Source organism: Cibotium barometz, chromosome 8 (assembly GCF_041138505.1).
Source record: "Cibotium barometz isolate CiBa-2024 chromosome 8, ASM4113850v1, whole genome shotgun sequence".
In the NCBI taxonomy this organism is placed as follows: Eukaryota; Viridiplantae; Streptophyta; class Polypodiopsida; order Cyatheales; family Cibotiaceae; genus Cibotium; species Cibotium barometz.
This window is the reverse complement of record NC_141053.1, coordinates 58,973,929-58,989,280: the sequence shown is the minus strand read 5'-3', so window position 1 is coordinate 58,989,280 and position 15,352 is coordinate 58,973,929. Positions and strand designations below refer to the sequence as shown.

General features: G+C 39.2%; 1 protein-coding gene across 1 annotated transcript; it reads left to right on the top strand.

The window, feature by feature from the left end:
- Window positions 1–774: 774 nt before the first annotated feature.
- LOC147636484 (photosystem II repair protein PSB27-H1, chloroplastic-like) lies at window positions 775–1,781 on the top strand. Its single transcript, XM_086801939.1, has one exon. It carries the CDS (start codon window positions 923–925, stop codon window positions 1,490–1,492), a length of 570 nt encoding a protein of 189 aa, XP_086658065.1. The 5' UTR covers window positions 775–922; the 3' UTR covers window positions 1,493–1,781.
- The last annotated feature ends 13,571 nt before the right edge of the window (window positions 1,782–15,352 follow it).

The window sequence follows — 15,352 nt, the reverse complement described above, 5'->3', positions numbered from 1 at the left end:
GAAATATTGTTCATCCCCAAATGGACTCCCTGCATGCTTGTATCTAGCCCTGCACTGTATATTTTATCTGCTATTTTTGCACCATTTTTAGTTGCCCTTTTTAGCATTTTTAAACATTTCATGGATTTTTTATCCAGATCAGCTTGTAGGACAATGAGGACCTATATAATCGGTGCCTCATTCCCACATCCTTTTATCTCTGATTTCAACCTTGACTTGCACATACCAGCACTCACGGGCCTCCCTCATGTTGTACCTTCAGTCTTATTCAGGTTCTTGATCATTTATAGTCTATTGTCTACACATATATGATGTTTTATTCTCTATTTTCAGATTTACATCAATAGCACATATTTCTCACAGATGTTAGGAGTTGTCTATATGGAAGAACTCTATATGCATTCGCCCAACGCTAGAAGCTACCTACATGTTTATTGGTGCGAAGTTTCTTCACACTCTCCAATGGTGAAGAGAGCACTAGAAGAGGCCAGTGATCATGGACATGCTTGTGTCATCTCGTGTCTAGCATGGACACGAGATGACAATGATAAATTCAAAAAGTGCATTTTGGGGCTCTTGAAATATTGAGCCCGTGGCCTTAACCACATGTTTGTGTGCCTCAAGTGACTTGGCCCACAACCCAATTACGATCCATTATTCTTGTGGAGACCCAAAGGGAAATCCATGTTCAAACGAAAAGCAAAGTGAGAGAAAATAACACAATATATATAACCCATATGTGTTTTATCGATTGTCTTTTGCGGCTAGCATATGAGGATGAATGAGAGGATAAGCTAGGTGGCAACTATGGCGAATAAAAGGGTGACAAGTGGCATATAATGGTCCGAGAAGGGTGAGTCTGGGCCGAAGCACAGAGAGAGAGAGAGAGAGAGAGAGAGGAGTTACAGAGGAAGGTCTGGCTATGGCGTCCTCATCAGCTACGATACTGCATTCCTCTCTGTGTTCGAGCTTCGTCTCCCCTCTTCCGAAGCACACTGTGCCCGTGTCTCCTTGCCTGCCCTCTTCGTCCCCATCCGTCACTTCTATAATTTCTTGTTCATCTTCTTCCGTCAATGCCGCCCCTGTTTCCTGCAGTAGGCGGTCCATGGCTTCTCTGTCTGGCGTAGCGGGCTTGCTGTACCTTGTTTCGGCCACGCCGCAGGCCTTGGCCGACATCGAGGAGGACTATAAGAACGAGACGCAGAAGGTGATAACGCAGGTGCGGGCTACGCTGGGGCTGGACAAGGGCGATCCATCCCGCGGTGATGCTGTGAAGGCGCTTCGCGAGACCTCCAACCAGTGGGTTGCCAAGTACCGCCGCGAGAAAAGGTTCGCAGGGAAGCCCTCCTACAGCAACATCTACTCCGTTCTCAACGCCGTCTCTGGCCACTTTATCAGCTATGGCGATGGCGCCCCCCTCCCTGCCAAGCGCAAGACCCAGATTCTCGAAGAGGTCGACTTGGCCGAGAGGGCTCTCGGCAGGGGCAGGTGAGCGCCACTCGCGCCTCATGGGCTAGGGTTTGTGATGGTATATGTGGACGACTAGGGTTTTGCCATGGTCGATGTGAACTAGGGTTTCTCATGGGCCTTCGAAGTGGAGGGTATCGTGCGGCGCCCATGGAGACTAGGGCTTCTAACCAAGCGGCCAATCTGTTCACGCATGGGAGGCACCTGTTGATCTATGTGTATGGATTCTTCTATGATTGCACCGAGGTTGGTTGTGCACTTGTTATTTTTTGCATTTTGTTTGATGGTAAGTCCCTTTTTTTCTTTGTTCCAAACGGAGATGGAGGTTAATTTGGTAGGCTAAAATACAGCTACGAGAATGCACTCAGTACATCACACACCCAGAACAATCTCTTCGCTGCAGTAATCGTGCTCACAATAATTAATCTTCCTAAAAGACTAACCTGTTGGGGATGCCTCATCCTCAGCAGAACTATGGTGTCTTGGATAGTGTGTCTTCCGGTGTTTCACAATGATTATTCTTCCTAAAATAACTAAGCCTGTTTGGGATGCCTCATCCTAAAGTTAGAACTATGGTGTCTCGGATAGTGTGTGTGTGGTTTGTTGCCATATTGCATCGATCAGCCCATCTCCTCCGAATTTCCATCTCGCTCCACTAGGCAGTGGATGTGATATGGTAGGTTGCTCGTCATAGGTCCCCCCCCCCCCCCCCCGGTGGAGTAAAACATGTGTTAGCTTCCTGGTAGCTCTTGCTAGACAAAGCAACGTTATCTGCTTGGATATGGTACCGGCACCTCACTACTCAGCCATAGCTTTGTCTAAACTGCTCTCGAGCTATGGGCTATGTTGAAAGTAATGTGCTTTGTGAACATTGTAAGTAGACCCAAGTAGAATAGTTTCGAGCTTCAAAGAGTTGGTTACAGGAGCTTCCAGCTTCAAAGAGTTGGTTACAGGAGCGAGGAGTCAAGAGCAGGCATTGAGAAGCGTCGTACAGAACACACCTCTCCTCACCTTGCTCAATTGCTTTAGCGCACCTTGCTTCAAGCAAAGCGTTGCCTTGATGTCACACAATGCTCTAAGCATATGCGTCGAAACTGCTGCTAGCTCCTGCGTACCTTCTGCACTTTTCTGCTGCCAGAGACTTTGTGTGTGAGGCTTTAAGCCTTAATCGAAAACCTAGAAAAGAGCTTTTAAGAAAACTCAAAAAACGCTGCTAACGCTATCCGATTCTGTTGTGCGGCTCTTGCATTGCCTCTCTCCTCCGATCTCTGCACTCCGCTGAATTCGACGCATGTTTTTTTGGTCGGCCATTAATTAAGAATCTCGAACTCGAAACTCTACGAATCCCTCTATATTATTTTCTTCACTTCCAAACCCTCGTCAATTTGGTGCACAATTCGAGTGGGCAAGGAATGTCCGAGTCATTGGTTGATCACTTGTCAGGAGCGGATCAATATGGGAAAGCAGTCCAGGAAAATACAAGGTCATGTGTGTGTGGGTGCGTATGCATACACACACCCACACACAAACACTCCAACACACATACATGGATGCCCTTGCATGTTTTGTTAATCAAGTAGGGGTGTGGGCATGATTTGAAAATGGGGTGACACACGCCCACACCCACACACATGGATGCACACTTGCACCACCCCCCCCCCCCAAAAAAAAAGAATGCCACATATTGTGAAACTCACACACACACACCCACATGGATAAAAGTGATAAAAGGTTATGTGGATGAGAGTGTGTGTGAGAGAGAGAGAGAGAGAGTGTGAGTTGGTGTGGGTGTGTATGCATACACACACCCTCACACACACACCCACAAACACTCTGACACACACACACATGGATGCCCTTGCATGTTTGTTTATCAAGTCGGGGTGTGGGCATGATTTGTAAATGGGGTGACACACACACCACACACACACCCATCCACATATACACATATGGTGACACACACACCCACACACACACACACACACACATGTAGAGCACACATGGATGCACACCTGCACACTCACACCCCAAAAAAGAATGCCACATGTTATGTTTTTTGCCTACATGCATATACACATGGTGACACACACACACACACACATGGATGAGAGAGAGAGAGAGAGAGAGAGAGAGAGAGTGTGTGTGGGTGGGTGGGTGGGTGTGTATGCACACACACATCCATAAACGCTCTAACACACACACATGGATGTCCTTGTATGCGTACATACATACACACACCCACACACACACACACATCCACAAACACTCAGACACACACATGGATGTCCTTGCATGTTTTATTTATCAAGTCAGGGTGTGGGTATGTTTTTTGGGATGTGGGCATGATTTGCAAATGGGGTGACACTCACACACACGCACCCCCTAAAAAAGAATGTCACATGTTATGTTTTTTGGCTAAGTATATATTTTGAGAGAGAGAGAGAGAGAGAGAGAGAGTGAGTGACTGTGTGTGGGTACGTATGCATACATTTGTTTATGAAGTCGGGTTGTTCATGACTTACATAGCATGCATTAAGTGAACAAAAGAATTTTTTTTGTATAAGGGGTATGGGCATGTTTTGTAAATGGTATGTGGATGAGTGTGTGTGTGTGTGTGTGAGAGAGAGAGAGAGAGAGAGAGAGAGAGAGAGTGTGTGTATGTGGGTGCATATGTATACACACCCACACACAAACACACATGTAGAGGCTGAAAAGATGCAGGGGAGAAGAGAGATTGAGCTCTTGCAAGCGCACACACACTCACAAAACCCTAATAGAGAACACACAAGGTGAGAGGCTGAAAATCTTCTTCTTTTTCACTGAACACTCATCAACACACCATATACAAAGATAAGAGTTTTTTTCATATGAAAGATACTCAACCAAATACATATTAGGGTTTTTTATAGTGTGAACCCAACTAAATGAGCTGCTGCTAAAACTATGCCAGTCTTTAGAATGGCTGTCACACAGCCTGTCATCCCACTGGTCGCATATCACCCATGATCTCACCAACCATGCCAGTGGTGTAAGTGTGGGGCTTATCCCCCAGGCGGGTCATCAGTGTTTACCGCCTCACTAGACGAGCTCGATATCTCAACAAAGGTCACATGGATGCACGTATATATTACAAAAGTTTTGTAGTGTAATGTATTTTAAATTAGAGAGCAAGTTCAAGATGTATGGTGTCCATGTTATGTTTTTTGAATATAGCTATGTTATATTCTTTGCTACATACATATACACATATAGTGACACTCACCCACGTACCCACACACACATGGATGCATGTACATATACAAAAGTTGTATAGTATAATGTAGAGAGGAAGTTCAAGATGAGATTATTTTCAAGATGAGCAACACACACACACACACACACGTGTAGAGCACACATGAATGCACGTATAATTAGAGAGAGAGAGAGAGAGAGAGAGTAAATACATGTGTGTATCCTTGATTATGTGCTTTTTGTGTTTAGGAGTGGACAGTTTTATAAATGCAGTTTTAATATAAAAAAGAATGCCACATATTTTGTACAAACATGAGAGAGAGAGAGAGAGAGAGAGAGAGAGAGAGAGAGAGTAAATGTGTTAGTGCAACAAAAGTTAATAAGTTGTATTTATTTTTAGGTATCTATAAGATTAATGTATATATGTATATATGTGTATACATACGTACGTACATACATACATACATACATATATAGACAAATCTAAAAATATTCCTTTCTTTGCTACACTCTTCATTGTAGGAGAACCCTTCTTTAAACTATTCATGTTTATTGTGCAATATGCTTTTTAATTTTCATGGTGATCTTTGTAATTAGATGTGTTTATTTACATGTCACATCTTTTTATATGTTGCACATTTTTGTATATCTTTGCACATAGTAGCTACAATTTTCATTTATATACACATGCACACAGTAATCATGCATCTACTTACCTATATATATGTATGTATAATTGGAAGAAATGGAAGAGGTGACACACATTTTGTTTAGCACATGAGGAGTACTCTTTCCTTTGAGGTGGGGGATCCCAAACACCGAGCAAGATATTTCGAGCGAACCCAAAAATCGAATGAAGCATTCCAAAATATGCAAAAAATGAGAACTTTATTTACTTGGTTTAGCTCTACAAATTGAATTTACATCCCTTTTGTACTCATTGCTATTTCTATATACAAAACATCATGGACAACCTTTGTGGGTAGTAATTTATCATAAAATGAAGGAGATCCCAACAGTGCTCATAGTAAATGTAGAGGAAGGGGTAGATAGCACAATAATCTTAGCTCATAGGACATGTAGAAATTCTCCACTTGATTGATTACACAATTTCTCTCCTGCAACCATGCAAACATATTGAAAATCAATATAATCTACTTTCTAAAATCACATTGAGCTTTTCTATATGGTTTTCCGTAAGACCTCAACTGCTACCTACTAAGGAAATTGTTAATGCGATGACAAGGAAAAAGAGAGAGCAAGAGAAGGACATACACATGAAAGAGAAACACTTGACAGCATACTCATAAAATAACACTTCACTAAACCTCACTCTGTTTATAAACAACAGGTCGTATGTGCATGTGTGTTGTATAGCCAAAAAAAGAGAGAGAGAGAGAGAGAGAGAGAGAGAGAGAGTGCCATGCACTAAGAGAATCAACACTCTCCACAAGGTGATGACTCTCTCTCTCTCTCTCTCTCTCTCTCTCTCACACACACACACACACACACACACACACACACACACACACACACACAAACAATTATCTACAGGGAGAGTAAAAGAAGCAAGTTACCCACACTAGAATTTTCTATGTAGATTTGAGAGAGAGAGAGAGAGAGAGAGAGAGAGAGAGAGACAAGGAGAGTTTTTATGTTCCGGGTAGAGAGAGAGAAGCTCAAGAGATTTTGCATTTTAGACAAAGAGTGATACTAAACCTCAAGATGTGTCCTGTGATAGCTGTTTGCCTTTGTGAGTGTGTGTGTGTGTGTGTGTGTGTGTGTGGTTGAATTATTTTAAAGAAGCTATCCATTTCTTAGAATATATAGATACGAGCTCTCTCTCTCTCTCTCTCTCTCTCTCTCTCTCTCTCTCTCTCTCAGACTACATCAGAGGGAGATCACAGAGATACGGACTCGACATAAGCACCATATCCAGGAGCAACTAGCTCACTTACACTCACACTCGAAAATCATGCTCCAAGGAATTTTTACCTCGCCATCGCCTATGTATCACATATTACACCCCAATTATGGTACTGGTTGGAGCTAGACAGATTTGCATTGCATTCTTGTATACCCATGCGCATATAGGTTGCATATACTGAGCCTCTAGCAGTAGTGCTCCATCCATCACACCCCCCCACTAGCTCAGTACTTTCATAGTTTATTTCATGTTCATTTTGTCCCTTTTTTTTGGACATCCAGAAGACATTGATAGTTGTACATTGATTTGTCTCATAGGTCAAGTTCGGCCTCTAGTAGACGTTAATACAGCTCTCTCTCTCTCTCTCTCTCTCTCTCTCTCTCTCTCTCTCTCTCTCTCTCTCTCTCTCTCTCTCTCTCTATTTGTCTATGTATGTGACAACAAAAGCTCTCTCTCTCTGCGAATTTTCGGTGAGAGTTTTCGGTGAGAGCTACAATCTCTCTCTCTCTCTCTCTCTCTCTCTCTCTCTCTCTCTCTCTCTCTCTATTTGTCTATGTATGTGACAATAGAAGCTCTCTCTCTATGCAAATTTTCGGTGAGAGCTACAATCTCTATCCCTTCCTCTCTCTCACACAGATAATTCTCTCTCTCAATTACTAAAGCTCCAATGATCTCTCTCTCTCTTCCCTACATCATGTTGATGTGTCCACACACTCTTATGAGATAGAGAAAGAGAGAATTAGTATATTGTAACTTTTTATTTTAGATATTTTCAATTTAGACTTCATACTTAGTAAACACTATGTAGCTTTTTATTTTCGTATTTTGGGATTTCTTGACGGGTTTCGCTCGGTTTTTAGGTTTGCTCGTAAAATCTCGCTCGGTGTTTGGTAGAACTCTTTTTAGGGTCTACTCAAATACCATCAACAACAGAAACAATGTGCCCTAGATATTCAATTTCTCTTGAAAGAATTTGCTTTTTTCAGAATTGACATAGAGCTGATTCTCTTAAAGAAGGGAGAACACTTTTTCTAAATGTTGTTCATGCTCTTGTGAGACGATTCTTACTAAAAACTAAGATATAATCAAAAAGCACTACAATAAATTTTTGATATTTCAAGAATATTCTCTTAATTATTCTGTTGAAAGTAGCCGAAGCATTAGTCAAACCGAATGGAATAACTAAAATTAATAATGACCAGTTTGGGTTTTAAAGGTAATCTTGAAGATATCCCCTTCATCCATTTGAATTTTATGATAACCAAACTTTGGGTCAATCTTGCTAAAGACTTGGGCTCCCTTGAGCTTATCTAGCAAGTTATCCACTCGAGGTATCAGATATCGATTCTTAATAATAATCTTGTTTGGTGCATGATAATCAATACACAATCAATATGTTTTATTTTTCTTTTCAACGAGAAGAACTGGAGCACCAAATGGAGAACTGTTAGGTCTAATCAATTCTTTCTCTTCTTATAGTTCTTCAACTTGACTTTGGATATCTTTTTACTCAAGCATGTTGACTCGATAAGGAGATTTACATGGCCAGTGAAGCTATCAAGAATTATTTTAATTCTACAGTCTTCTGGACAAGGTTTGGGTAAGCCAGGAGGTAAGTCATCCATGAAGTAGTTAGAGAACTTAGAGACGAAAGGATCATGAGACACATTTCATTTCGAGTCATCCTGAGCACTAAGCTGGTTGACAAGATTCAAAAGTGTCTTCTTCTTTTTCTATACAGCTCTTTTTGCTTGGATATGAGTCTGACCTTGGAGATAAATTTCTTTGTCACCTTCTATTAACCACATGGTATGAGTTTCATAGCCAATCTGGGGATTATGCTCATGTCTCCATGGCATACATAAGATAACATCCACTCCTTACAAAGGACCGACTAGGAATTTTCTCTTTTCTTTTAGTGAATCGATTTCCAATTCTAAATCCTTAACCTCTTTTGTGCAATTGTACTTAGTATTTTGAAATGTAGCTTTTACTTTATAACTAGAGTACAATGCATCTAGGTTAAGTTCTTTCAATGCTTTTTTAGAAATGAAATCATGCAAGCTACCGTCATCATTATGTAGTATAGAAATTAATTTTCTTTTTATTTGGCCCTAAATTCTCAATAAAGCATCTGTAATAGAATGTCCCAAAATTTTTTGATATAAGCTTGGACATTCTCTTTCTCGACCTGGCGTAATGTGTCCCATTGTTGACGCACTTTAGCCTTGTACTAAGCTCGTACTGAGAAGGTAGAAAGTTCTTCTTTAAGAGTTTCTGGAACTCTTCCCATGTCAAAGGTTGATGTTTACCGTGCTTGATCACATTCCACCATAAGATAGAATTTTCAATCAAGTGATTACAAGCACATTTAATCTTTTCCCTTTTCGAGAAATTTTCGCCTGAAAAATAATCAATTGGCTAAGCCATGCACTCGTGCACCTTTCTTGCCATTATAGTTCTAGAAAGTAAATGCCTTTCAACTAATCCGTGAATCTTCCCAAGGACTCTGTGCAGGCAAGTTAGCTTTGACAGTACGCTTAACATGATCACTTTCCTCCTCATAGAGTCAAAAGAGTCACGCTTGCACTTAGAACACTTTACTTGACACTCTAACTCACGTTGGAGTTCACGCCGCTCACTTGCAATTTTCTCTTAAAGTGCTAAAATTTTCTCTTGCATAGTGGGTTGTGCAGGTAGAATGGCCATTGCAAATAAATGAATAAAGAAAGTGCAATCTAATAATGTGAATAAATAAATAAAGATGAAAAACTTAGCTCTTGAACCGTGTTGAATTCGGGTTTGAAGTTGTCAAATGGTTGATCTTGACAATGTCCTTTTACTCCAATTCCGAATAAAATCCAAGCGTGGTCAAGAAGCTTAAGTTTTGGTCGACTTTGGCAAGATTTTTAAAGTGGCTTCAAAAACTTGCCTCAAAAGCTTGATGATGTGATGAAGAAATTGGAGCTTAAAATAACACCTTCCAAAAATTTCCAATTTTTTATGCCCAAATTTTTTGTTGAAGAGGCTTCCAATTTTTTGAAAAAATAATGAAGACCCTTCTGTATGTTTTCTGCTAATTTTCTACAAATCCTATAAATATGAAATTTCCCAAAGATTGAGCTCCCTTTCTTCTTCTTCTTCTTTTTTTGACCTTTATGAGAAGCTTGGATATGCTTTTATAAGCTTTTGTTTAAGCTTATATTATTAAGATTTACTTTTTTACTTTAAAGCTTATAACATTAAGCTTTTTAACAAAGCTTACAAAGCCGTTTAAAAAACGTCTTCGCTCACACTAAGACCCCATGCAATGCGATTTGGAAGAAGAACCCGATTTTCTATGCATTTTTGCTACTTGCCGGTCGCCCGTGTGATGACTGGGAAGGAGAGAAAATAAAAAAATTTAATTGCTCCAATAAGCTTGATTTTTCTCCCTTTGATTAATCAAAACAAATTCAATCCCTATAATCGACGATTAAAGCTTCTTTCTCCAAAATTGATTTATGGGAGATTATGCACCATTCATTATAGATTTTCCTCTACAACAATGGTTTAGCAATCTAATGATTGGGCTCAAATCTCCTTCAGAAGCATTCATCTATACGGTTGGATCATAAAGAGGCTAAGAATTTCGGAAAACCATTTTTCAAGAGAAAGGTGGTTTGGTGGTTTTCTGCAGAGTGCTTTGCCACCCCCTTTATCTCTTGGTCTTTGCCCTTTGGTTAATAGACTGCAACTCTTCAAACCATGAAATTCATTTCATTTAGAAAAATGGTACTTAGGATCTAGGGAATCTATCACTTAGTGAGAAACTTATTGGATTAATACACCAAAATATCTTGTATGACATTAGGGAACAAAGGGCTAAGGTTCAAAGTTGTTTTATCCATGTAAAAGCACCAGTAGATGAGTAAAATGTCAAACCCCTGAGTTATGGAGAGGTGGACATAATCTAAGCTTTATGTAAGAGGGTTAGGAGATGAAGTAGCAGTTACCTCTTCAATCCATGCACACGAGTTTCTATGCAAAGATAATGTATACATCAAGCCTATTTAAGAGGGAAATAGCTTAATACAAATGGTGCTTAATTATGCTAATCATCTTGGTGATTAAGTTAAATCATGTACTAATCTCTTTAGCTTAATCTTTCCATCATGCATAATCATGTTGCTCCTTGATCACTATGACCCTGCATGATTCCTTTAATTGGTATTAGAGCCATGTTAATTAGGTATTAGCACCTCTATTTAAGCTTAGCAACTTTAATTAGTATTTATTCTATTTATTAGCAATAATCACTCTTCTCAAAGCTGTCTGTAGAACCACCCTTCAAGGGAGGGCTCATATCATTCCATCTAGGGCATCATTTCCAAAGCCATCACTTGGGCCATAAACCTCTCTCAAGGGCACATCAGCTCAGTACTTAAATCGTTCAAAAAGGCACACACTATAGCTCAGGAGGCACCTCATGAGGTGCCTACAACAACACTCATGTAAAAATATGATAAAAGCGCCTTGATCTACTCATTCTAAGAACTCAAACTTAAATCAAGCTGATCTTGGGGGTTTTCGTGCACGGCGAACGCAACTATGAGTTAAAACATGGGTAAAATTGCTTCTATATATATATCGATTTTAGTGCTATGGGAGAGCCGCAAATAGTTTGTGCTTAAGATAAGATTAAGCTTTGTTTAATCCACTCAATCCATTTTTTAATCACTTCAATCTCAAGATAATGAATGGCTATTATTTGCTCCAAAGGATCTCTAGCTCATTCAAAGCCTAAAATACCCAAATCAATACTCTAAGGCATCACTTTCTACTCATAAATATGGATTAGTAAAACTAATCATTGCTTAATTAGGATTAATATCAATATTGATGGTGTAATTTGGTGGTCCATTCACACTCCTCATTGCATCCTCAAAATTCCAAGTTCAAGTGAATCATCTAATAGGAGTCACATTAAAAAGAAGATTAGAAAGGTCAAGAAGAAGCCACACCACTATGCTTATGCAAAGGCCATGGGTTTAAGTGAATTTTTGAGCACTAACATACATATATATGGAGAAGGTGAATTCTAGTTTTTGCCATTAAATCTGTAAAGGGACTAGACACTGCTTTTCGGGTATAGGTAAGACCTTCCCTAATGCCTTATTCAATGAAGATAAATAAGTTTGAAGGTCAAAACTTCCACACTTTGGCAAACTAAAATTAAGTTCACTTTAATGAAGAAATGGCTGTGGGATGTTGAAAATAGCAAAGATAAGAAGCCCAATACCAAGGATGCAGAAGCTATATGGTTAGTCAAAGACAAAAAAGAACTTGCCATTATAGCCTTGGGTTTGTTAACAGGACCATGGTACATGGAGATTAAAATATTCCACAAATTGAATAATTGAAGAAATGAACCATAAACACCATAGCATAATTCAAAATCAAAGAACACAAAATTGGGTGCATTTCAAATACCGTGTGTGTGGCTCCACTCCCACACACGGTATTTAAATCATATTATCATAAATTTAGCCCTTGGAGCCATAAATAGCATAGCTTTCCAAAATTGGGCTTTTACAAAATTGAACCATAGTCCAATGATTTTAAAGTATCTCATCAAAAATAAACCTTGCCCAACATATGTACAATGGGCCAAACCATACAAAATCAAATATTTAGCACATGTGTGCTTGGCTAGATAATCTCGTCCAACATCCACCTTGGTTGTTCTGAACTAATGGTCTCTATACTCAACATAGTCCACAATGTTAGATCACAATTACTTTGGAATCACTCACAAAAATAATTCTAACAAAATGGAAAACATTCACTACCATGCTTCACACATGAACCATGCATCACACATGATTAATTGGATTCACCCCCATGATAGAATATTCTGAAAAACCACACTCCCCTGATAGGGTTTAAGTGATAATTTGATCCATCACATAGATGGAAAGGACACCTCAAATGAATCTTGGGAAACGCTTGATGTGTTGTTTAGGGCACAAGCTCAAAACTTCAAAATATATCTTCTAAAGTTTTTTGAGCTGAAAATGAATGTGGGAGAATCTCTGGGCCACTCAATCAGGTTACATAAAGAGTATTTTAACCCAACTTGCAAGAATCAATAAACACATTAGAGATGATGAAGACACTGTCGATGATGTGGTGCCATGCCATCATCAATTTGGGAAGCATGATGGCAAATTTCTCATATTCAAGAAGTTCGTATTTGGTACTTCTTGAATATGTAAAATTGCCCATCATGCTATATATCATTGGAAATATCTCGAAGAGTAGATTCCCAATCTACAATCTCCGATAAATTTTGATTTGCTTTGTAAACATTTGACCATCCTGTCTCTTGCCGCGTGAACTCTTTGGTCTTGTTCATGTGATGCACATCCTCTTTATCAAATTTTTGGCTCAAAAAGCTGACATGGCATTCTTAGAGGCTCCTTTTTTAGTCCAAATTTTGCCTAATGAAGGAGTTTTCTAAGAAGTCTTGCAACTTATATGGAAAGCCCAACCATGAAGAGAGGGTTTGGCATTACTTGCAGGAGAAGCACACTCAAGTGAAGATGAAGCAAAGGAAGAATAATGAGCCTCAATTGAGGCCAACTATCTTGAAGATAGCTGGGCTTTCTAGACTAACTAGAACCTACCCACTTGTAGTCATTCCTTTATCCTAAACTTGTTGTAAACATAACCAAGGTCTAGCATGTGGCATCATAAATGGCATTGTAAACCTAGCTAGAGTAAGACCTACTGGCACTAGCATGGTCATCATACCCATCATTGGAAACAATAACTAGGAGTAGCATTGTCATCAACTATAGTCATGGTGGATATTGCTTTGAGGTATGGTGTTGGATTAATACACCAAAATATCTTTTGTGACATTAGGGGATAAAGGGCTAAGGTTCAAAGTTGTTTTATCCATGTAAAAGCACCAATAGATGAGTAAAATGTCAAACCCCATGAGTTATGGAGAGGTGGAGATAATCTAGGCTTTATGGAGGAAGTTTAGGAGAAGAAGTAGGAGTTACCTCCTTAATCCATACACACGAGTTTCTATGCAGAGATAATGTATACATCAAGCCTATTTAAGAGACAAATACCTTAATACAAATGGTGCTTGATTATGCTAATCATCTTGGTGATTAAATTAAATCATGTACTAATCTCTTTAGCTTAAGCTTTTCATTATGCATAATCATGTTGCTCCTTGATCACTATGAGCCTTAATGATTCCTTTAAAAGTTATTGGTAGGGATTGATTATGATGAAACTTTTTCTCCCACTTCTTATATGACCACTATTCAATTTATTATTGCTTTGGCAACCCACCATCATGGATGGAAAGTGCACCAATTGGACATTAAAACATTATTCTTGAATTGTGACTTGAAGGAAGAGGTTTATGTGAGTCAACTTGCTGGATTTGCCCAACTTGGTCAAGAATAGAAGGTATGCAAGCTTAATAAAGCTTTATATGGTCTAAAACAAGCTCTCAAAGCTTGGTACCAGAAGATTCATGCCTCTTTGACTGGATAGAAATTTCACAACACTCTTATAGAAAGCACTTTACATATGAAAAAGGATAACCAGAATTTAAATGTTGTCATTCTCTATGTCGATGACATGCTAGTGATAGGCACCAATGAGGATTTTATTACTGCCTCCTTCAAGGATGATCTTGCCTCAAATTTTGAGATGTCAATCTTGTGCACTACTATTTGGGTATGTAGTTTTATACAGCAAGATGATGGTATAGTTATTAAGTACTCAAAGTACATCAAGGCACTGCTCAAGAGGTTCAATATGGAAAGTTGCAAACCGGAATCTACACCAATGGAACCTAGTATAGAACTGTAGGATGTCAGTGAAAAATTTGACATAACTACTTATGATCAAGTTGATGGATGTCTAATCTATTTATGTAACTCATAGCTAGACATCCAGTATGGTGTGTCAAAAATTTCAAAATTCATGCATTGTCCAGATACTAAGCATTAGCAGGCACTTAAACCTATCTTTCCGATACTTGCAAGTTACTCAAGATCTTGGATTGTTTTATGCCAAGGGGGTGATTTAGAGCTGCAAGTCTTCAATGATTCTTGATTGGGTAGGCAATTATGATACATGATATTCAACATTTGGAAACTGTTTCTTCTTGGCAATCCATGCATATTTTAGCTAAGTAAGAAATAACCAACTGTGGCAACCTCATCTTGTAAAGCTGAATACAAAACAACATTCACTGTGATAATTTAATATCTATGGATGAAAAGATTGATGGAGTATCTTTATGTCCATTCAAACACCCCTACTCCTATTCTTAAAGAGTGCAATGGTAGTTTTGCAAAGAATCTTGTCTTTCATGCCATGACCAAGCACATTGAAGTGTATTATCACTATGTCAGAGAGAGGCCTTCAACGCTATGTCCTGTAAACCTCTACACCCTTGTCTTCTTAGCATTGTGCATTGTGTGTGTGTGTGTGAGTCCGGCTCTCCATTCTATGAGATTCAAAAGTTTTAGCGTAGGCTAAGGTAAGCTATTTCTTTGAATAGTGCTACATCAACAAACAAAGTCAAAGACAAGAAGAAGACCTGCATTAACAAGAACCCGCACTACCATTGAGAGAAGCACATATGGAGTGCTACATGCAATAATCTTGGTTTAATGAAGGATGGCTACTTTTTCCTGAATGATTCTACCT

Bases quoted from the DNA above. Each gene is read 5' to 3' on its own strand.
- LOC147636484 (XM_086801939.1), top strand. From the start codon at position 923: ATGGCGTCCTCATCAGCTACGATACTGCATTCCTCTCTGTGTTCGAGC.